This window comes from Miniopterus natalensis, chromosome 4 (assembly GCF_054644295.1).
Source record: "Miniopterus natalensis isolate mMinNat1 chromosome 4, mMinNat1.hap1, whole genome shotgun sequence".
In the NCBI taxonomy this organism is placed as follows: Eukaryota; Metazoa; Chordata; class Mammalia; order Chiroptera; family Miniopteridae; genus Miniopterus; species Miniopterus natalensis.
The window spans coordinates 62402403-62425052 of NC_142084.1; the positions used below are offsets into that span (position 1 = coordinate 62402403).

At 54.9% G+C, this 22650-nt stretch overlaps 3 protein-coding genes across 3 annotated transcripts; 1 reads left to right on the forward strand and 2 right to left on the reverse strand.

Moving 5' to 3' along the window:
- Positions 1-290: 290 nt before the first annotated feature.
- C4H19orf25 (chromosome 4 C19orf25 homolog) lies at positions 291-4257 on the reverse strand. The gene is made up of 4 exons (XM_016209719.2): positions 4157-4257; positions 3859-3997; positions 1830-2008; positions 291-938 (listed from the first exon to the last, which is right to left on the reverse strand). The coding sequence occupies exons 2-4, from the start codon at positions 3986-3988 to the stop codon at positions 888-890; spliced, it is 360 nt and encodes a 119-aa protein (XP_016065205.2). The 5' UTR covers positions 3989-3997; positions 4157-4257; the 3' UTR covers positions 291-887.
- A 2698-nt stretch (positions 4258-6955) lies between these two features.
- Positions 6956-13256, reverse strand: PCSK4 (proprotein convertase subtilisin/kexin type 4). Its single transcript, XM_087816150.1, is given in 18 exon segments — positions 6956-7025; positions 7143-7317; positions 7320-7460; positions 7580-7593; positions 7595-7700; positions 7976-8100; positions 8318-8497; positions 8773-8890; positions 8958-9061; positions 9140-9240; positions 9720-9932; positions 10016-10188; positions 10468-10556; positions 10652-10728; positions 10819-10947; positions 11030-11122; positions 12673-12777; positions 13062-13256. Coding segments are annotated over 18 exon segments (2208 nt in total).
- Positions 13257-14170: 914 nt separating this feature from the next.
- Positions 14171-19234, forward strand: REEP6 (receptor accessory protein 6). Its single transcript, XM_087815989.1, has 6 exons — positions 14171-14288; positions 17791-17884; positions 17964-18102; positions 18404-18572; positions 18785-18871; positions 19197-19234. Exons 1-6 carry the CDS (start codon positions 14174-14176, stop codon positions 19232-19234), a joined length of 642 nt encoding a protein of 213 aa, XP_087672115.1. The 5' UTR covers positions 14171-14173.
- The last annotated feature ends 3416 nt before the right edge of the window (positions 19235-22650 follow it).

The window sequence follows — 22650 nt, forward strand, 5'->3', positions numbered from 1 at the left end:
AAAGGATATCTCCCATGAAGCCTTGATCCCTTCAGTTGCTCAGCCACCTGACAATGCTGAGGGAACCGTTTGCCTCCAGAGCACCCTCAGCCCATGACCTTGAGCAACCACCACCAGCTAGGTGCTGAATTGGGGGCAACATGCCTGCAGGTACAGCATTACCTCACCCCCCTCTGCCCGTCTCTCACCTGGCAGGTGGCTATAGTGCCCCAGCCTGAGCCTAGTTGTTTTGGTCCATCCATCTCTGTGCCCTGGGTCCCTGCAGTGTTACAAGATGTGTAAATACATACAGCCCTGTTTCCCCTACTCCCACCCCAATCAACCTAAAGCCATTGGTCTGGTGGAAGGAAGGCAGAGAACCAGGCGTCTTATGTGCACCTTTAATAAATGGAGCTGTTGAATCTTGTTCTACACGGCTGTTTCCAAATGGGAGAGTACAGGATGGGGCTGGAGTACTTTGTGGGTTTTCCATCCAGACTGCCTGCCGTGGGCCCATGTGCTAGAGGCAGATTGGGCTGTGGGATTTGTACACAGAGAGCACTCAGGACAGGCGGATGTGCAGGGGGATGTAGCTGGAGTGTTTTACACTGATCTTGGGGTGGAGGGGCTCTGGAACCCCTAGACTCAGGTGGCCCCACCTGGAGGCCAGGGATGTGCAGGGAGGGGTGACCTCCCAGTCCAGGGCAGCAGGGCACCTTTGAGACATTAGCAGGTAGGCCAGGGGGCTCTGGACAGTGTAGCCTCAGTGTCCACTGCCCTAACTGGAACCAAGCGGGCATTTTCTAAATGCCTGTGACCCCATAGGTTTCAGGGGCCTCTCAGGTTTAAGCAGGCACCCCTTCTTCAGAGGAAAGAGAAACACCTTCTGGGATGCTGGGTCACCGGTGTCAAGGACTTGCTTTGTGTGTCCAGGTGCTTCCCAAAGCTCCTAGGGAAACCTGGAAAAGAGCAGCTCACAGAGGCACCATCCAGATGGCTGGTGGCAGTGGGGATTTCATCTGAGGGACTTGGTGGGGACACCCATGACGGCCTGGCCTGCCAGGACAGAGGTGGCTGGATAAGGGCTCCAAGCAAGTAACTGATCAGCTTGTCCTATCTTGGGATCCCGAGCCAGCACTCCCATCTGATGGATCTCACAGCCAATAGGTCAGTCCTGCACCCTGATAGTAAAGCAGACGGACAAGGCCCTGAAGGAGAGCCCACGCCTTAGATCAAGGTGCTCAGGGCCACTGGAGGCCCCATTTGAGATCTGGGCTCTGCTGGGCAATCACTCCTCACATGGCCACAGCCATCAGGGTGGAGAAGACAGAACCCCCATCCTCTTCTGGAACCTCTGGGGCCCCCACAGTTCACACAGAGATGGGCTCAGATTAATGGGTGATCAGTGAAACAGGGTCACCAAAGGAAGGGAGGGGAGGATGGGTTCTGAGACCCCACACCAAGTCCAAACTGACGGCAATCAGGCCCCAGAAGAGAAGCCTGGGGGTGAAAGGCATGCACAAAACCTGTCCTGACCCTCAGTAAGGGGTCTGTGCCTGGCTGAGGCAGGTGTGCCCCCTCACTCTGCACTGTCCCTGCTGCAACCATACACAGGGCAGGCTCTGTCCCCTGATGTCTACAGGTACCAAGGCGGGGCTTAGCCATGAAACACAAAGCCCAGAATCTGCTTCTGGGACCCAAGGGCCCATGCCTAAGGTGTGCCAGGCCAGGACCAAAAGTTCCAGGAGCCCATGGGGTGCACTGTCCGGGGACTGCATGCTTAAGCGAGCCCAAGGGTCAAGTCAGGCTGAGAAGGCGGTTGAGGCCCCTGACAGCGCCACCTGCTTCACCTGGATGACGTCCTGTTCCAGCTCCTGGCCAGCTTGCCAAAGGTCCTCACACTTTTGTCTTAGCTCATTGCCCACTCGCCTCAGCTGCTGGTTGGTGGCCACATAGGCCCGGCTCTGCTGGTACAGCTGCTCCCATTGGGCCTCAGGGTTCTCAGCCCTCCAGGAGGGGCCTGGGGAGTCTGGGGATAGAACACAGACCGCTGGTCAGGAAGGGGACTGAGAGAAGGCTCAATTTACACCCACAGCAAAGCATGTGACCAGAGGGGATGGGTCACGGAAGAGGCCCTGCCTGGGGGTGGGCACCACTGCTGTAAAAGGCACTGACCCCACAATGGAACCAGAGAGCAGGCTGGCCCTCATTCCTGTTCTTAAAGCCTAAGATGCAACCTCCCACTCCCTGAAAAACTATCCCATGGCCCTGTAACCTTGCAAAATCTGGGGGCCCCACAGTTCACAGAGATGAGCTCAGTCTAATGGGCTCATAGTCAGGAGGCACTAACGCAGGAGAGTGTGAGCACATGTCTCCAGGTGACCCTACTTCCTAACAACAGTGTGCCCAGCCAAGGTTGATGGGGTGGAATTGGGTAGGAGGAGCAGGGCAGAAAAAGCACAGCTTCAGAGTCACCCAGACATATCCAGGTCTTCTCTGCTCTGCCTGGTCCCCTGTGAATGGGAACAATGCTGTCACACACTTGCAGGCTAAATGTCTGACATAGGCCCTGGAAACTTTGGTATTTATTAATCAGTTTTCCCCCACCTGCTTTAGTAATAAGGTGGGAAACACCAGACAGCACACATGAAGACTAAGTGTGGTCCTAGACAAAAACATAGCCCAACAGGAGAAGCATCTCTCCCTTGAGTGGCCCCAGCTCTGCCTGTGCCTCAGTTTCCCCACCCTCCAAATGCTGCCCATGATTCTTAAACTGGGGCTCAAGAAACCTCAGATGACCCAGGCTGGAAATAAATATGGTTTATGTTCCTAGGGCTGCCCATTCAACAGAATATTTCTGGTGATGGAAAAGTCCACCATCTGAGCTGTCCAATATAGCAGCAGCCACAAGTGTCTTTTGGGCACTTGAAATGTGGCTACATGGAGCAAAGAACTACATTTGTCTACTATTACTTAATTTTTAAAAATATATATATCTTTATTGATTTCAGAGAGAGGGAAGGAGAGGGAGAGAGAGAAATAGAAACATCAATGATGAGAGAGTCATTGATCGGCTGCCTCCTGCATGTCCCCAACTGGGGACCGAGCCCACAACCCGGCCATGTGCCCCGACCGGGAATCAAACCCCTATCGCCTGGATCCTAGGTCTCCTAGGTCGACGCTCAACCGCTGAGCCACGCCCAGCCGGGCTACTATTACTTAATTTTAAAAAATGTTTCCCATAGCATTTCTCACCTCATATTGCCCACAAGACTTGTTTACTATCTCGGTCCCAATGACCCCAGTGCTTAGAACAGAACCCAGCACATAAGAGGTTCTTAATGAAGGTTTGTTGAATGAATAAGCAAACATCACCAACCAGAACACAAAATTCACCCAACAACTGTAGGCCAAAACCATTAGTCACTGACCAGCTACCATCTTCTCCACCAAACTTTTTCCACAAAAGGCCAGACAATACATAGTTTTGGCTTTGCAGAGCCAGTCTGTCTGTCCCAACTACTCAACTTTGCCATTATATCCTGAAAGCAGCCACGTCCACAAACAGGCATGGCTGTGCACCAACACAACTTTACCGACACAAATCTGAATTTCATACCATTCTTAGCTTCCTGGCTTTACAAGAACAGGCAGTGGGCAGATCCTGGTTCCAGACGCCCCTCTGAAGATGTGCCCCACTTTACGTGAGAAGAGGGGGCTCAAAGAGGGTAAGGATCGTGCTCTAAATTCAACAGACCTGCTACTGCGGGTTGGAGCTGGGGTGAGCTTCCCGGTACCACCAGTCCCCGGCGCACCTCGCTGTTGGGGTCTTTGCGCGACTTCTCCCCTGTCAGCCTGACAGTCCTGGGCTCCCCCTACCTTCCGGGGCCAGGGCGGTGAACACTGGGTCCTCAGTGGGCGCCCCCCGCACGTCCTCCAGGATATGCTTCATCGTGGGGGGCGCCGGACGAGTGGGCAGCACCACGCGCTTCTTGGCCTTCGAGCCCATCCCTGGAGGCTAGAGAGCTGCGTCACAAGGGCGTCCACCTCTCGGCCTTTGCCTAGGTGGTTCCTACACACTCGCCTGCCCCGCTCCTCCTGGATCGCCCCCGCCCCTTTAGCGTTCTCTCCACCCCTGCCTCAGTTTCCCAACTGAAACGCAGCTACCTCGCCTCACCTAGGCGCGCACCCCGAGCTGCGGATGCCTCAGAGCAGCTATTTCTGCTTTTGGTCTGAGCGCCACCCGCGCACCAGACCTTGAGGCGAACTTCCGGCCTCCTAGTTCTCCAGCTCGCAGCACTTCCTGAGGTCACGCCCCCTTTTAAAGAGGCCGCGCCGGCGCTGAACCCGGCGTTATCCGAAGTGAGCTGTGGCTGGACAAGCATCCGGGAGGAGGGGACCTCAAATGCTTCGGCCTGGAAACTCAAGGGGTGGGCTTGGAGTCCAATCCCTGCTTCCCTCCTTGCATAACAAAGCATCCGAGGACTTTTTTTGTTTGTTTGTTTTTTGCAAAAGGGGAACACAACCCCCAACCCACGTGGCTGTCCAGGGAACAAAGTTCCTGTTCACGCTAGGTGGCCTGGCGCACAGTGAATGCTAGCTTTACCAATTACCAGTGAGGTGGCCAGGGACCTAGGATACACACCACCATCTCGCCTGCTGGATCTGGGTTAAGGTCTCCCCTCTGATCTCTAAATCCCCTTCCTCACCCCGTGGGTGGTACTGGACTGTCATCTTGGCTAGAATAGACAGGCTCAAAGCTTAGGGCCATTTCTGTGTGTGTTTTTAAACAGCTTTATTGAATGTAAATTGTATACCATAAAGTCCACCTGTTTATACAATTCTGTGGTTTGGGGGGAAAAAAAAATATATATATATATATATATATATATATATATATATATATATATATATATACGTATGTATATATATATTTGTGCAACCACAAATGTAATCACAGTCTAATTCTAGAACATTTACATCACCCCAAAAAGAAGCCTATTAGCATTAATCCCCCCCAACCCAATTCCTTTCTCTGTAGATTTGCATATTCCGGACGTTTCACATAAATGGAATCACACACTATGTGGTCTTGGGTGTCTGGCTTCTCTTACTGAGCATCATGGTTTCAAAGTCCATCCATGTTGTAGTGAGCTTCAGTGCTTTGCTCCTTTTTGTGACTGAGTAATATTCCAGTGTGTGAAGGGACGTGGTTTTTTGTTCATCTGCTGATGGACACTTGTGTTGTTTCTGTCTTTTGGCCGTTGTGAATCCTGCTGCTGTGAACACGCTTGTACAGGTTTTTACGTGGACTTCTGTTCTCAGTTTTTCTGGCTACATACCTGTAAGCGGAATTGCTGGGTCACTTGGTAACTATGTTTAATGCCTGTGGAACTGCCAGTTTTTCCCAGGGGGCTGCTCCAAATTGGTGCATTTTGGGTGCTTACTGTGTGCCAGGCAGGAAAACTGCCTCTTGTGATCCTTACAAGCATTTGATGAAACAGGTGCTATTGGTGTTGTGGCACAGGTGAAGCCACAGAGGCTCCAAGAGGGAGGCCGGGTGCCCCAGGACACACAGCTTAATCCTGCCAGGACTGGGTTCACCTTCAGGCCTAAATCCAGAGCTAGGGACTGAGTGGGTGAGACTCTGGGTGTGTGGGGGCAGGACTGGGAGGGCAGCTGGGGAGGACTAGAGAGGGAGATGAGGCTCTCCTTCCCTTGCTGGCCACCCACTTCTGGTGGGCCCATCTGGGCACCCATGTCTTTTCCTCCCGACAAATCTAGGTCAGGGGTCTATGACAGTGTCTGGTTCTAAGTGCTGAGGCATCAGTCTGTCGCTGTTCAGCTGCAAAGCCCTCAACAGAGCCTTCCTTCTTTCAAGGCTTGAAGTTGGGCAACCTGAGCCCAGTGGCAGAGCAAATTCCCAGGTTCCCAGGGCCACAAAAGTGGGTGGTTTCTGGGGCCCCTGGGCTCCTACAACAGGCAAGGCCTATCCCTTCGAGCCTGAGTGAAGCCCCATAGTCAAGGGCACAGGCCAGCCTTCACTTCTTCGTGGAAGTTCCCTCCCTGCTCTGAAAATTGGAACAAACGTGTCCCCACCCCATTGGTGTGTGTGAGGACAGAGGGAAATTTAATAGCTCACTCTGTACCCCCTTACCCACCCCCACACCTCGGGATCCTCTTTCTGTTCCAGAGAGGTGGGAGACCCACTTTACAAATGGGGAAGTCTAGGCCATGGGGGGATGAGAACAACATACCTCCAGCCCATAATTCCCTCAGCTTCCCGATGACCTTCAGGAAATGGAGTATAATTATCGGAAGCTTGTAGACCCTCTTCTGCTAGTTATCGGTGTCAATGGGATGGAAAAGGGAATGTGAGCTGGGTCCAAGAAACTCAGCACTCAAAGCATATGGGTATCACTAGGAACCTCCACCCATTCCCACCCCCACAGCTGGGATCTCTGGGCTCCAGAATGACCCCCTTTCCTTTATGTGTTGCTGAGTCCCCCAGGGGCTGATGCCCAGGGAAGGCAAATTTCAAGCAGGGCATAGGGGAAACCCAACCATGGTTGGGGGTGGGGGGCCTGCCTGTGCCCCAAAGGAGACCACAGACTTGGCACCTCCTATTCAAACTTTATTGCAAACTCTGAGGTCAGACATGGTGTCTGAGACTCTGGATAGTATCACTGGCTCTCCCTCCACCTCCTCCCAGATTCTGGGGCAGAAAAGGGGTGGTGGACATGGTTGCGGCCTAGCCTCTGCCCCATCCCACCCCACCCGCATCCCAACCATGTAACTAGATGTGTGTATGTGTCTCTCTCTTTCACCTGGACCTGCCAAGTCTGGGTTGCAGGATTCCACAAGGGCCACCCCATGCCTGCAGGTCTGGTGGCCAGCCAGGGCCTTCTAGGGGAAGGTTCTCACCCTGGGTGTTGATCTAGAATGAGGGAACAGGGCATCAATGCCCACAAGAGGCCTAAGCCAAGGCATACGTTGGCTCTCCTAGCTGATGTCTCTGGGGTCCAGTCAGCAGTTGGGACTGGGTGCTGATGGAAGTGGCCTACAGTGCTGGTGGGGGGGCCTACATAGGGGAGCAGGCAGCTCATAGAAAAGATGCTACAGAGGAGGGGGCTCCCAAAGGCCACAGACAACAGGGCCAGCACCATGGCCTGGACTGGGCTGCAGCCTTGGTGGCAGGGATGGGTAATCCCAGTGGGCTGGGGATAGCCTTTGTAGGGGGCAAGGCCCTGAGCAGGAGCCCCCCATGCTCATCCAGTATGTATGGTGGGCAGCAGGTGGTGCAGTTGAGCAAGGAGCTGCCACAGCAGGTGTAGCAGAGTGGCAGCTGGAGCACACATGCAGGGTGGGTGTGACTGGGCACTCAGATCAAATGGTCACTGCCTGCTGGGTGTGACTGAAGTACTTCGATGAACAGTGGGAGAGGCAGAGGTGGCCCAGGATGTAGGCAGGGCTGTAGCATTCTGCAAAGGGCACAAGGACACCGAGGTGAGGCTGAGGCCTATAGCCCCGGCCCACCTACCAGCCCTGGGCCGCACACGCACACTGCCAGCAAGTGGGCCATGCCACACTGGGCACTCACCCGGGCACAGCCCCTGTGTCCCGCTGCACACACGCGCTGCTGGTCACCTGGGGGCCTAGGGGCCGCGTTGTCATATCCTCGGCTGTCCCATAAAGCAGCAGCGTGTAGCGGTACAGCATCCCTGGGCAGGGGTCACGGTGAGCACGGGGATGAGGGGGAGAGGTGTTAGCAGCCTGATCCTGCCAATTCTGGACCCCAGTTCCCTGCCATCCCCACACAAGCCTGAAGCTCCAGACTCAGTACCCTGGACCCTCAGCAGCCATTGTGGGATGATAACTGGACGCCTATTTCTCCTGGTTACAGGACACCTACTATGCAAGGAAATCACTGGGAGCCCCTCTGCAGTGGGTAACTGAGGCTGCCCTCAGAGTCCCCAGCTCGTGCCCCGCCTCTCACCCGTGTTGAAATAGTAGCCCTTGTTTTCCAGGCCCAGGGTCCACAAGCCCTGTGGGTCCTCATCCCAGAAGTGGGTAGACATAAAGATCCAGTTGTTGTAGCCTTGGCCACTGATGTCGAAGGGTCTGGGACAGATAGGTGGGGGTGGGGCAAAAGGGTGGATTCAGAACCACAGTCATGAAGGGGCTGCTGAGCCACAGCAAGTATCTGACTGCAATGACAAATGCTGGCTGCAGGACTGGCCGCCATGGGACTGGTCCCCCCTGCGTAGGCCACACCCGACCCCAGAGTGCACTTGCCCCTCCGTGTGAACCCATAGGGCCAGGTCCCCCGACTCTGTACCTGATGGCCACGAGTGTGGAGCGGGTGCCCATGGGGCTGGTGAGTGAGATCTCCAGGTCTCCCCGTCGGCTGTAGGACAGTGACAGCTGCACCTGCACATGCTCCAGTGAGCGGATGTAGTTGGCATGGCCAGCACAGGCCGACACTTTCTTTCTCATGTGCATCAGCGGCAGGATGGGGCTAAGGGTGGCACAGGGCATCAGGGCCCCTCCTGCTGGCCTGCTGGCCTGCTGGCCTGCTGGGGGTGGGGATGGGTGGCCAGCAGGCAACGTCTGGGCTCAGATTATGGGGCCCACATCCAGGATTTACTGAGGCCTCAGGGCCTGCCTCCCAAGTGTCTGCCCCCTGGGTATTAATGACAGGTGTGGGAAAGGGCTGGAGAGGTGACAGGTGTGAGGGGAGAAATGAGGAGGTGGCAGGTGTGCACAGTAGCTGGGACCAAAGAGCGTGCTCACGTGGGGTTGTGAAGGACTCGAATGGCGCATTTCTTCTGGGGCTGTGTGGGCAGCCACATGCGAGCCAAGTCTACCAGCAGCCCAGCATCCAGCAACCCATAGCCATAGTGGTGGCTCACTGTGTGGAGGGGGGCTGTCACTCACTGTGGGAATGGTGCCCCCACCCCAATCTGGCTATGCAGTACCTTGGCGCCCCACACCATTGGTCTTCCAGTCCTCGGCCTGAAGATGTGCCTGCCTGGATGCACGAACCACCAAGTGCTGCATGTCCCTCCATGTCAAGAACGGGCTGGGGGCAGGTGAGGGGGTAAGCTGGGTCCACAACTGGGGGGCCAGGGTGGAAAGTAGAGTCCCCACTGTCACCTACTTGGCTTCCAGAGCCAGAGCGATTATGCCTGCAGCCAGTGGGGCAGAGGCCGAGGTACCCGTGTGCTTGTCAGTGCATTGGTGGTGCAGGTCCGTGGTGACCTGGGGGCACAGACGGAGGACTCAGGGGCCGAGTGCACATGAAAACCCAGACCTTGTTCTCATGGAACCAGGGACACAAGAAGGCACCACAGAGCATTACACAAGACAAGGGGCCTGAGTGCTGCCCAGATACACACCCCAGAAACACAGTCCGAGGTGTGTGAAGGAGCAGCAGTGGGATGGGGCCTGGAACCCATATCTGTGTTCCAGCACTGCAGGAGCAACCCCTGAGGGAAGATATGGGAACAGAGGGAAAGCAGGGACACAGGAGGGAAGTGAGGACACAGGAAGGAAGGTTGGGGCACAGGAGAGAAGGTGGGGGGAATGGAGGGAAGGCAGGGAGATAGGAGAGATGGGGGGAGGAGGTGGGGGAACTGGAAGGAAGTTGGGGAGACAGGAAGGAAGGTGGGGAGACAAGAGGGAAGGTGGGGGGCCAGGTGGGGCCAAGCAGAGTAACCATGGTGGTGGGGTTCACTCACAATTTGGGGGTCGGTGAAAACACCACTGCTGTAAGTGGTGGTGAGGGTGGAGGCGCAGGCCTCACTGTACCAAGGCACATGACCCTGCTGGGTGGTACTGCCCACAGAGAGTGTATGGATGCTATTGGTGTAGCCGTCACAGTTGCAGTTGTCATAGTGCAGGCCACCATTGCCAGATGCCCAGATGAAGAGCGTGCCTAGCCCACCTCGGCCCTGCAGATGGGGACAGGACAGGGGATGGGGGTGTCAGCCTTTCATGCAGGCACAGGCCCTCTGAAACCCTAGGCCCTGCTTACCATGGTTACGCCACGCCTGAAAGCCTCTTGGGTGAGGATGCCTGGACCGTCCACTGTTCGGCCATTGTCCTCAGGGCCCCAGCTGGCACTGTAGATGTGGATGTGCTGCGGCTGCAGGCTCAGTGACTGGGCCTCAATGACATCAGTGATGGTGCCATCCAACATGCGCACGCCTGTATAGGCAGCTGTCAGTCCTCTGCAGATAGTCCTGCTGGCACCCCCACCCATCCAGACCAGCTCCAAACACCCTAGCCAGCCTCCCTCTCTGCTCCTGGGGAGTAAAGGCATCTGTGCAGGGCTCAGCTCTCCACACCCTGAGTCTTCGCATTGCTGAGCAACAGGGTGTGGACGCCAAGAAGCTTCCTCCCCTGGTTTATCAGCCAACTCTCCCTGGTGTTACCAGACACCCAGTGCCACCTCATCCAGACTCTGTTCCTGGCGCAGCAGAGTACCTCCTATTCTGGCGTTGTAGGCGACGCCTGTACCACAGAAGCTGTTGTTAGCTATGGCTGCCACTTCCCCAGCACAGCGGGTCCCGTGCCTGGTGTCAGGGCAGAGAGGAGTGCCTGTCACAGCTCAGCTGGCCCCCACAGGGCACAAGGGCTACCCCCAGGCCCCATGGCTTGCCAGGCTCACCGGTTCTCGTCACTGGGAGTGTATCGTGGTTGGGGATCTGGGTCATAGTCATTGAAGTCATAGCTGGCCAGGGGATCCTGGGGGTGAGGTGGGGATGTGAGGTGGTTGGAATAGGTCATGGAACCGGGGGAGGGGGCAGCCCCTGCCCCAGTCCAACATAGGCTCACATAGTTGGCCCAGAGGTCTGGGTGGTCCTTCTCAATGCCATCATCCAGGACAGAGACCACGATACCCTGGCCTGACAGCCCCTGGTTCCAGACTTGCAGGATGTTTAGGTCTGGCTGCACCTCATTGTTCTGTGCCAGGGGTGGGTGGGTAGGCTAGAGTCAGTGGGACTCTGGCGTGGCCTGGCCCGACCACCTGGCCCAGCCCGCTCACCATGTACCACTGCTTGGAGAACCAGGGGTCCGTGGGCACCACTAAGGAGCGCTTCACACGCCACTGCAGAGTCTGCTGCTCAAACCACTGCACCTGAGGGGAACATGCGCCAAGGGAGGGGGCTGGACCAATGGGGCTAGCACTCCCTCCTCTGAGCTATCCTGCACTTTAGAGGGCCCTGTTCCACGGATCAAGAAGACTTCCTCCTCTGAGCCCTTCCCACCAACTCTTGGTCAAAGGGCCCAAGCCTGTGTCTAGGGTCTGTCCAGGCCTCTTCCCAGGGTCCACCAAGGGACAACTGTCAATGAGGCTGTGTTTGGAATGGAATGTGTGTCTGGGTTGTCTACTGTTTGTCCCGGGGCCCTTGTGGTGTGGGATGAGGCCCAGGGCCCTGTGTTTTCTGGAGATGCTCTTCAGGATCCCCATGTGTCTGGGGTTCTGCATTCAGAGGGGGCCGAGGCACTTGGAGCGCCAATCCCCAGGGCCCACAGATAATGGGCCACTGCCTGAGGTGGATGGGGGTCCTAACTTTGCCTCTTCCCCCATCCCTGTTCTAGATCCCTCTGCCCAAGACCTGCCCATCTCCCCCCTGCAGTGACCATTGCTCTCTACCACCCCCTGGTCCTCTGATTGACCCCCCAATCCGCTCCCTACAACCCATTCTCAGCACAGAGCAGCAATACTCTTTTTTGAAACCCTCCCATGGCTCCACACTGCCCTCTCCAGGGCCCACAAGGCCCTGCCTGTCTGGCCCTCATAAGCCTTCCTCTGCAGTTGCCACATGCTGCCTCACTCAGGGCCTTTGCACATGTTGTTCTGCCTGTCCAGGCTGCTCTTTCGCAGACCTTTGCTCTTCCTCCTTCCTTGCTGATCTCCCCACCCCACTACCCCCAAACTAGCTCATGTCCCTCTACCCCCATCTCAGCAATCAGGGCCATCACCTTCCCACTTGCTCTGCTGCAGTTTTGGAAACCAGCTCTGATTTCTCTCCCTCTGTCCCATGCATCTGATCCACCAGCAAGCCTGTCTTCTCTCTTGCAAACCACATCTCTAACAGGCCAGTTCTCTCTATTGCTAATACTCCAGGCAGGTTTCGGTCAGGCTTCTTGCCTCCTTGTCGATCAGCCCCCCAGCCCAGTTCAAACCCCTTTGTGGCTCTCAAGGGCTTGCCAGACAGCCTCAGATCCTCAGTTTGGCATTTAAGGCCTTTTCCCTGTCATCTCTCTGAGCACTGGGAGATGGGATTCTGGTCCCAATTCAACCAGTCTCATTGGGTGACTTCACGTAGTATTCCTTCATCACAAAATGGGCCAATTCCCCTCCCTCCATCCCATGAGCTAGAATGTTAACTGACTCTCTTTATGGGGTAGATTTTTCAGGTTGAGACAGAGGAGGGAAGGGGGGGTTGACAAGAAATGCTGATAGTGTGCCAGGGACTGGAACGTGCACTGTGCACACGCGTGATATGTTGCTCTCCACAGATCTTCCCTATCTCAGTCCCCACTCTATAGACTGGAGGGCCAGGTGGAAACCAAGACTCAGAGAGCGCAGGTAAGTTGCCAAAGGTGACAGCCATTCATAACAATCACAAGAATAACAGGGTGGCTAAGACCCTGAGGGGGTAGCCTCAAGGCCAGGCTCACCTTGGGGTCTTTCTTTAGACGCAGGCGGTGGCCCCAGTGCGGGGTCAGGGACTGCTGGACCATGCCCCTGTGCCGCAGGTGGAAGTACTGCCCATCAGGGAAGATCTGGGAATATGGGGGTGCAGCAGCCTGGCTGGGACCCGGCTTCCCTGATGGAGCCCCCGCAGGACGGGGGCCAGCCCCTTTGCTTGCATCCTCCCCCAACCAAGTGCCCTGGTGTGAGCTTCAGATGCCCTCTGGGAGTCCCAGAATCTGAAGTTGGTCGAGGCAGGGGTTGGTTGGGAGTTCTTGATACCTAGGGGACCTGAGAGACACCCTCCGGTCTGTCGGGGCCTAGGGTCTTGGGTTATCCAGTCCCCGCCCCCTCCCGTCCATCGGGTCCCACCCACCTGCCCCAGGTTGACGAAGCCGAATTTGCGCGCCAGGCGCTCGGCCTCCCGGTAACCCTCTGACACCCGCACGGCCCAGCTGCTAACATAGATGGGGGCCCGGGCCGAAGCCAACCCCACAGACATGGGGCAAACGAGGGCCAGGCCCAGGGGCAAAGTCAGGCGCAGCCAGAGCACAGTCTGGGTGGGCCGCATGGCGGCGGGGGCGGGGCCGGGGCCGGGCCTCCCAAAGCCCCTCCCCCTCGCCAAACCGCCGAGTCGGCCCAAGCGCCCGCCCCGCCCCCGGCTCCATAGCAACCCCTGAGACGCTTCAACTCCCATGGGTCCTTGCGGCTCCCCCTTTGAGTGCACGAAGTCTCGACGGAAGTGGGAGGGTGTACACACGCAAACCCAAACCCTCTGGAACCTCAGCCTCCCTATTTGTACAATGGCCCAATTCTTGTGACAGAGAGGAGTGAGTTCACTGTTATGACTGACCCTTCCCTTTTATTAGCCCCACCCCTTCCTACACCCTCCTCCCTAGAATCAGCCCTGCCTCCTATCCCGTCCAACCAGAATTGTTCTTTAGAGTGAGCTCCACCTCCTCAATTTAGCTCCGCCCCATACCCGTCCTTTAGATTCCGTCCAGCATTCTTTACAATATGCCCCGCCCCTCCTCCGTTCTTGCCAATAAATCCCTTCCTGTTTCTCCAATCAACTCTGGCCTTTCTCCGGCTTCTCCCCTCTCCCAGCTCCACTTACACAACTGCTCAGCCAATAATCCCCTACCAAGACCCCGCCCCTCCAATCAGCTACGTCTAGCTCCTGCTCGGCCAATCGGCGCCCTCGGCCACCTGGCCCCGCCCCCTTTCTTCCAGTCGCGGCTGCGGCGGCCACCGCCCGCCAGAGGGCAATGCGGCGGGGGAGAAGGGGCAGGCCCCACCTCCTTTGCCCGCCCTGCCCTCCCATTGGCCGGTGCGGGGGGCAGGGGGCGGGGACCAGCCTGAAGGCAGATACTAGCCCGGGAGCCAAGCAGTGCGACTCGCTCCAGGGGAAGGCGGTGAGCGTGCAGCCGGGCCGGTGCGCGGCGCCGAGGTCGAGCTCGGGCTGCCAGCCCCGGGCCCGCCGTAGCCATGGACGGCCTGCGCCAGCGCTTCGAGCGCCTTCTGGAACAGAGAAACTTGGCCACCGAAGTACTAGGGGCACTCGAAGCCAAGACCGGTGTCGACAAGCGGTACTTGGCTGCGGGTGAGCCGTCTGGGGGCGTTCGCCCCATTTCACCGACCTGCACACTGAGGCCCTGGGGTACCTGGGCCTCGGTCCTGCCCTCTTCCGGCCTACCCCAGCTGCGAGGTCCGAATCTTATGGAGGGGCGCGCCCCACTGCCCAGTGGGGAGGCCAAGATCCTGACTGGGGAGGGGTTGTGGACTGCGACCTCGGATGAGCCCTCAGCTCCTCCCCTGCCCTCGCCGCGCCACCTCGGGCGAGGCCACCCTCTTTCTCGGCCCCTGCAGCACGCCCACTCTGGCCCGCGCGTCTGGAGGCCGTCCTCTGCCCTCTCTCCCTTGGGGCGCTGGGTGCCCGCCAGGCCAAAGTCCGGTTCTTCCAGTTGCCCTGCCGGCCCCAGGGGTAGGATAGGGCAGGAGGGGGCAGATAGGCGCCAGTGCTCCGAGTGCCTCTTCACCCCTTTCCCAGATGAACCTCAGCCTGAAAGCAAGTGTAGAGATTTTGCTTTTTCAGGGGGGATACTCCCTGCCAGGAAGGAGGATCATTCCCCACCTCATCTCTTATTGTTTTCCTGCGAGTACCCCCTCTTCGCCAGCCCTCTCCTCTCACCGGTCAATGGCTTGGGCCAACTGTGCGTGAATAGTTGAGTTGGAGTTGGGTTGTTTGATAGCTGTAGTGGGGTTGGAGAAAGGTTGGATAGGAGTCAGAGAGAAGGGCCTCCAGCCACTCCTGACTGTAACTTCCATTCTAGTCTTTTCACTTTCTTTCCTCAATGACCTGGGGTGGCCCCTGTCACTTTCAGAAACTGTCTAGTAAGTAGTTAAATGCCTTCCTTCCCTCTTTTGCAGTGTTTCAGGCCCAACCACTCTGCCACCTCTTCTAGGAAGACCCCCTGGAATGAATCACAAGGACACTGGTGGGGGGGTGTGAATTCTGGGTGAGGACAGTGCCAGGTGTTTTGAGCACCTTCTACGTGCAGATGCTGGGAGTCCACTTTCCTCCCATTTCCCTACCAGTTGGAGGTCCCCATGCCAGGCAGTCCAAGGAGGATCTGAAATCTTCCCCCCAAGTTTCCAGTGCCCAACTCATGTCTGGCTCAGCCAGGGACCTGCCCTGGGAGCAAGCCATTGACCTCCTGCCTGGCTTTCCACATCCTAGTACCAGTGGTTGGGGAATTTAGGTCATAGAGTACGGGGGAGGGGCCCACCAAGAAGAGCCTGCTAGGAGGCTGGTAGTTACAGGAAGGAAACTAAGGCCCAGAGAGGCAGGGACTGTGTGGGAGGATGCCCCTGCCACCTGTCCTGTCTGGAGTAATTACCCCTCCCCACCCTCAGGCCCCGCCTGTTGTTAATCTTAGGCCATTTCCCCCCCCCCCCCCCCTTGTCTAAGGTCATCCTCCTATTGCTGAGGCTGCAGGAATAGGGATTGAGGGGAGGGGTGCCCTGTGAGAGCCACTGCTCCCTGACTAGTGATTTCTGGGGAAGAGGTGACATTCCCCCACCCCCTTTGCCCAGATGTAGGAACCCTTGGGCTCCACTTGCCCCAGATGGCCAAATCCCTTACCCCAGGTAACAGGAGGAAACCCAGAGGAGCCAGCTGGAGAGGCCCTCCTCCACTCCTGATCTCAAACTCTGGGATAAAAACTAATACAGGTAGAGGGAAGGGTGTGGGTGACTCCGCCCTTTGGTCCACGAGTGACCTCTATCTTTCTCTGCAGATAATAGCCTTGGGGAAGGGGTGGGAGGCTGTAAATGCTCTTTTTTTTTTTTTTTTAAATATATCTTTATTGATTTCAGAGAGAGGAAAGGAGAGAAGGAGAGAGAGAGGTAGAAACATCAATGATGAGAGAGTCATTGATCGAGCCCACAACCCGGGCATGTGCCCCAACCGGGAATTGAACCCCGGTCGCCTGGGTCCCAGGTCAACGCTCAACTGCTGAGCCACACCTGGCTGGGCTGTAAATGCTCTTGAATGACCTTGGGCAAACCCCTCTCCCCTACAGCTTTCGTTTAGTTCTTGTCGTTGCTTGAGACAGAACAGAGAAGCACACAAGAAGCACTTAAATGTGACAGTTACCATAATTGTTTTCAGAGTAGCTAACCCTCTTGGCTCCCCACATCCCCACATTATTCTCCTCAGAGCCTCTTTGCTGGGAGTGTGTTTGTGTACAAAAGTCCCTCAGTAATGTATGGAAAGGATGAGTCCTCTCTGTTGAGTGTATTTAGCTAACTCCACAATAACCCTAGGAGGCAGGGCCACTATCACCCCATTGACAGATGGTGAAACTGAGTTTCCAAGCAGAGAGAGACACTCAGCGTCACGCGGTGAGTGAGTGGAAGAGCAGGGGGCTCTCCAAGGTCTGAGAGACTCTATACTGCTCTTTGCAGCCTCCCACTAAGACAAGGGGTCTCAAATGGGGCCATGCTGCCCCTGTTAGGACACTAAGCAGTGTCTGGGGACATCTGTGGTGTCATGACTTGGGGTGCTTCTGGCATTGAGTGGGTGGGTACCAGGGAGGCTGTTCAACCCCCACAATGCCCAGGGCAGTCCCCCAAAGAGGATGACCTGGCCCGGATGTCAGCTGAGACTAAGATCCCATACTAAGATGAAATTTTAAAAAAACACATATATATATTTTAAATATATCTTTATTGATTTCAGAGAGAGGAAGGGAGAGGGAGAGACAGAGAGAGAAACATCAGTGATGAGAGATTCATTGATCGGCTGCCTTCTGCACGCCCCCGACTGAGGATTGAGCCCGTAACCCGGGGCATGTGTCCTGACCAGGAATCGAATCGCGATCTCCTGGATCCTAGGCTGACCCTCAAACGCTGAGCCACGCCTGGCCAGGCAAAAATATTTATTTTTAATGATTTTAAAGAGAAGAAGGGAAAGGAGAGAAACATAGAAACATTGATCGGCTGCCTCCTGTACGCCCCTCACTGGGGATCGAGTCTGCAACCTGGGCATCCAACTAGTGACCTATTGGTGCATGGGTCGATGCTCAATCACTGGGCCACACCAGCTGGGCCCAAGAAGAAATTTTAAACCGTCATTGCCTTTGTCCACTCACCAGCAATCACATTTTAACAATAGAATGGCCCCAATTTTAGTTTTTTCTCCCATTACTTATATTCAAATGCTGGCCTCATGTGCCCAGGCCCTCTTATAGAGCCCAGAGTGAGGTGGTTATGATTGCAGATGCTTACTTATTCAGCATATGTTTATTGGGCAGCTACTCTGTACCCATCAGGGCCAAGGACCCTGCCTGTCTTTGGGGAGCTCACAGTACTGGAGGAGAGATGGACATGTTAACTAATTACAGACAAATGACTCAGGGTTCAGAGCCACGGTGGGGTTGCCCAGGTGCTACGTGGAGACTAGCACACCCTGGAGGAGTCACTGTGGCTTGTGGGAGGAGTGATAACTCTGTGGAGTGCATCCACCTGGCCAAGAGGAGGCTGAGGGCCTATGGGCTGGGCATGGAGTGAGCCAGACCCCCACCTACCCCTCTTTTCTGCAGGAGCCACAACTCTGCTAAGCCTGTATCTTCTGTTCGGTTACGGGGCATCTCTACTGTGCAATCTCATCGGCTTTGTGTACCCCGCATATGCTTCGTGAGTGCCCACGGGCTATCTAGGTGGGGAGTACCCAGGGGCTCTGGGCAGCCCCTGATCCTGCCACACCTTCCCCCAGAATCAAAGCTATCGAGAGCCCAAGCAAGGACGACGACACTGTGTGGCTCACCTACTGGGTGGTGTACAGCCTATTCGGGCTTGCCGAGTTCTTCAGCGATCTACTCCTGTCCTGGTTCCCTTTCTACTACGCGGGCAAGGTGGGTGCCACTGGAACACACACAGGACCGGGGGCTCCGTGAAGCAGGCAGGCAAACAGAGACTGCGAGTTTGAGGGGCCTGCCCTGCTGCCTCCTGGGTGTCAGAGGAAGACTCAGCTCCTTCCCTGAGGAAACAGACCCAGCCAAGGGGATATCTGATGGGGACAGCCAGACCATTCCTAAGGGGTGTCTGTTGGGGGTGGGCTAGGTCTGTGTAGCCCAGTGTCTGACGAGAGAGGCCCAACCCTTCCTCCTTGGACACAAATCCAGGGCTGAGTGTAACTGCTGCCCATGCCCACAGTGCGCCTTCCTGTTGTTCTGCATGATTCCCGGACCGTGGAACGGGGCTCACATGTTGTATCACCGCATCATACGCCCACTGTTTCTAAAGCATCACGAGGCCGTGGACAGCGTAGTGAGAGACTTCAGCGGGCGAGCCCTGGACGTAGCAGCAGGAATAACCCGGGATGGTGTGTGCTCGTAGGGCATGGGGCTGTCCATTTGTCCCAGTCTGGGCCTGTGTGTCCATCTTTCAGCCTATCTGCCCCCGCTCACCTTCACTCCTGCCTCCCTTCCTCCTGACTCTGACTGGCCTTCCATCTGGCATCTTGGCTGTTGGCATCAGGTGTTCCACCTTCCCCTCTCATTGTCCGCCTCTCTTTCCTATGCTTTCGGGAACCAGTCCTGCAGACCCTGGCCCGCAGCCGGGCTCTCGTCACCCCAGCGGCTGTGGTGGTGGGCTCCCCACTGCTCTCGGAGCCAACTGTAGGTAACCCCCACCCCTAGGAAGTAGGGTCTATGTGTATATGCATGTGTGCATGCATATGTGCACATGTGTGTGTGCATTTATGTGTGTGTGCATGTATATATGAGTGGGTTTGTTTGTGCATTGTGAAAGTTCATTTATGTATGTGATTGTGTGCCTGTGTGCCTGCATGTGTGTATGTACAGATGACTCTGTCCTTGCCAAGGATGGCCACTGATCCTACCCTGGCCCCCAGCAGCCTCTATCCCACTCTCTAGCAGCTGAGCTCAGCCCCAGGACCCAAGAGCTCGGTCAGACCTACCTCACCCCTATGGCCCTCTCTCTGCAGGCAAAGTAAGCGTGACCCAGCTCCAGAAGGACAAGTGAAGTCCCCACCCAGCCCCTCTGCAGACCTGCGGGCCGGCCAGCTAAAAGACACATTGTATCCCAAGTCCTCCAGGGATTCCTCGACTGACTTCCCAGGACAGAACCCCACTGTTCCCTCAGCCCCAAGCAAGCCAGCCCCTGGGAACTCCTCACGTACCACCTTGGGCCAGTCCCAGCCTCAGTCCCAAGCCACAGGCTCTGCCACTGGCTCCAAGCTGCCTGGCAAGTCCCAGGCCCAGTCTTGGTCAAGAGTTCCTTGGTCGAAATCCAATTCCTCTGGCCAGCTCCAGGCCTCTGGCCAGCAGGGCCCCCAGCCATCCATCACTTCCTTGGGCCCCTCTGAGCCAGGCCACCAGTCCTCAGCATCGGGCTCGGGCTTGGTGCAACGTCCCAGCACCTCCTCCAGCCAGGGACCCCCCACTGTGCCTTCTCCCAGTGGTACCACCATCCCCGTGCAGCCCCCCAACAATACCCCCAATGGACTAGAGGAGTTGGCCCCCAAGGCCTCCAAGTCCAGCAAACATCAGCAGAAGAAGTCCTCCACGCAGCCCCCAATCAGCACCTCGGTGCCTGAGCTGCATGTCTCCTGTCTTTCTGAGTCCCCTCTGGAGTACACCTCAGAGTCTACCACTGAAGTCACCTGCAGCTGGCCCAACCACCACCCCTGGCTCCGATACCTACAGCACTGCTGGCGGCTGAAACACCTGGCCTGCTAGGAAAGGGCACAATAAAGCACATCTGGCTGAACCTCCTCTTGCCATCTGTCCTGGGTGGGTGGGGAACCAGGTGGTCTTTGCAGGAACTACCACCTAATCAGGAGAGGATGCTGTGCAGCCCCACTTTAGAGATAAGAAACTGAGGCCCAGAATTGTGGTCTCTCCAAGTGGCCCAGATGAATCAGAGATGAAGATTCGAGTACAAGTCCTTTTTCTGGAAGGGGATCCCAGGAAGCTCCAGCAGGAAGCAGGTAGGGGAAGGAGCCAAAGAAGTGGGTGTGGCCAAACCTGTGTCCAGGTGCTGAGGGAGCCAGGGACTATCCACTGGGGGTGCAGAGGCCATTCATTCCAGCCAGCATCCCTCTGGAGGCAGCAAAGAGGCCTAGGGGAGGGCAGTTAACATCAGACTGGCATTCATGGAAATTGGGAGAGGGGAATTGGGTGAACACTGATGGGGCCTCCTATAACCTGCACTTGGGTTTCCTTTGTGAGGACAGCATGGCCCTGATCATAAAACCAGGCATGGATATAAATGCAAAAAAGCCCAAAGAATGAATAGCAAATCTGATACCGGATACAAGGGGTCCAAGGCTGCCTGTCACTACTCGAGCCAAATTAAGCAGAGGCAGGGTTGAATCAAATATGAGCATTTATTCCAATAATGCCAGCAACATAGAACAGTCAGTCACCCTGGAAATTCTGCTCTGATCCCCCTTGCCAGTTGGTTGATTATGTATCAATGAGGGCGAAGGTAACTACATGCAGCTGTGAGCTACATGTGTAACAGAGAAAGGGGAGAGGAGGGTCTGCAGTCTGGCCTTTAGGAGCTCAAAGTCCGATAAGCAGGTGGCTAATCTATGATGTTACAAACAGCTCAGCCCATTCCAGGGACCAGAGAATGGTCAGTGTTCCTGAGGCAAACTCCTGGAGGGGGTCAGGGTGCAGGCACAGCAACCAAATCAAAGCATGTCCTGTCCTTGGTCTGTTCTCAAAATATATTTCTTTTCTGAGTAATGGACCCACTGAAGCATCTTATCTTTTTACAGCCTTGTCTCATCCTCCAGTTTCCCAGGGTCTGTAAGAAAACCTCTTATCTGTAGTTAGTAAGGTGAAAAATTACTAAATAACTGTGGCTCTATTTTTTTGTTTTTATTGATTTCAGAGAGAGGAAGGGGGGAGAGAGAAACATCAATAATAAGAGTCATTGATCGGTTTCCTCCTGCACCCCCCCTGTTGGGATGGACCCCGAAACCTGGGCATGTGCCCTGACTGGGAGTCGAACCTTGATCTCCTGGATCATAGGTTGATGCTCAACCACTGAGTCACGCAGGCAAGGCTACTCTATTCTTATGTGTCCTCCCCCACTATCATTTCCCTCGTTAGTATTATCTCACATCTATGAGATTAGTTTTATATGGAAGGTGTCTTGTTGAACTGTATTATTCCAGTCTATTATATTTTCCCCTTAGGGATTTTGGCTCCGAACCCTTTCAGGGAAAAGGGGCATTGGGTCTCTTCTATGACTGCTTCCTGCTGATGGGGGACAGAGTCCTGAAGTCCTCCCTATCTCACAGGTGAAGGAGGGAGCCAAAAAGGAGAAAGCAGTTTTTAGTGAAGCCGATATACTGTCCATGTTTCATTGACTCAATCATAAGTTCAAATCATCAAGTCTTATTTTCAGGACACAGTACTGTAGATGGTTTCTACAGTGAGGCCCATACTATGTGAGTAAGCAATTAGGTAAACAGGGACATAGGCATACATTCTATGAAACAGAAGAACACAAAACATAAAGGTTAATATATATAGTAAATCATAAACCAGTTGAGAAGATTTCCAGTTGTAAGGCTTCTGCTGGAATGAAATCACACAGTAGCAGCCTGATAGATTGTGTGCAGTTAGAATATTTCTGGTGATGATATCAGGTGCTGAGGTCTGTATGGCATACACAGACAACCTTAAAACTTTGAAGACAGTTAACTACATTGGAGTTCCTTATTTACAATTGGGTATTGTGGTTTCCATTGAAACACACTTTTTCTCCCTAAGATTACCCTCATTTTCATTAAAGAGCCAAATCAAGACTAATTTATTTATTGTATTGAGTTCCAGTTTGGTCTGATTATTTGCATAAACACAACAGAAATAGCAATTGATCATATAGGCTTTTAAAATCTGCTTTGCTGGAATCGAATAAGAAAGTTTCCTCTCAGGGCAAAGAAGCCAAGCCACAAAGTTGCCATCAGGCTCTGCCTGCAATACCTTTAGGTTTAGGTGAATTCTTCAAGTTTTTGAGGTCCCCAAAGGTGTCTTGAGGTCCCTTGCTATCTTTCAGGAAAGCAACCTTCATTCCTTACCTGGAAAGACTGCCATGAACCATGTGACCAAATAAGGTACCAATCTGTTTCTCCAAAGGGCTTATACGCTTCAAAGTCAATCTTCATTCCTTAAAGCTTTCTCATGACATGCAGAGTTCTGGCATGTCTCTCTCAGATATGACATTTCAGTCAAAGTCTTGGTTAATAAAACCACACTTGGAAAATGGCCTTATGTCCTGTTATGAAGCAATCAGATTCTTATTGGATTTATGAAAACATATTGCTCTGAGAATAATAATACTTATTAAGAGTTTCCAAATTCCAATGGGACCAGGTAGGGAGAAAAATATAAATGCCTCAATATTGCTTATGAAAGTATAAT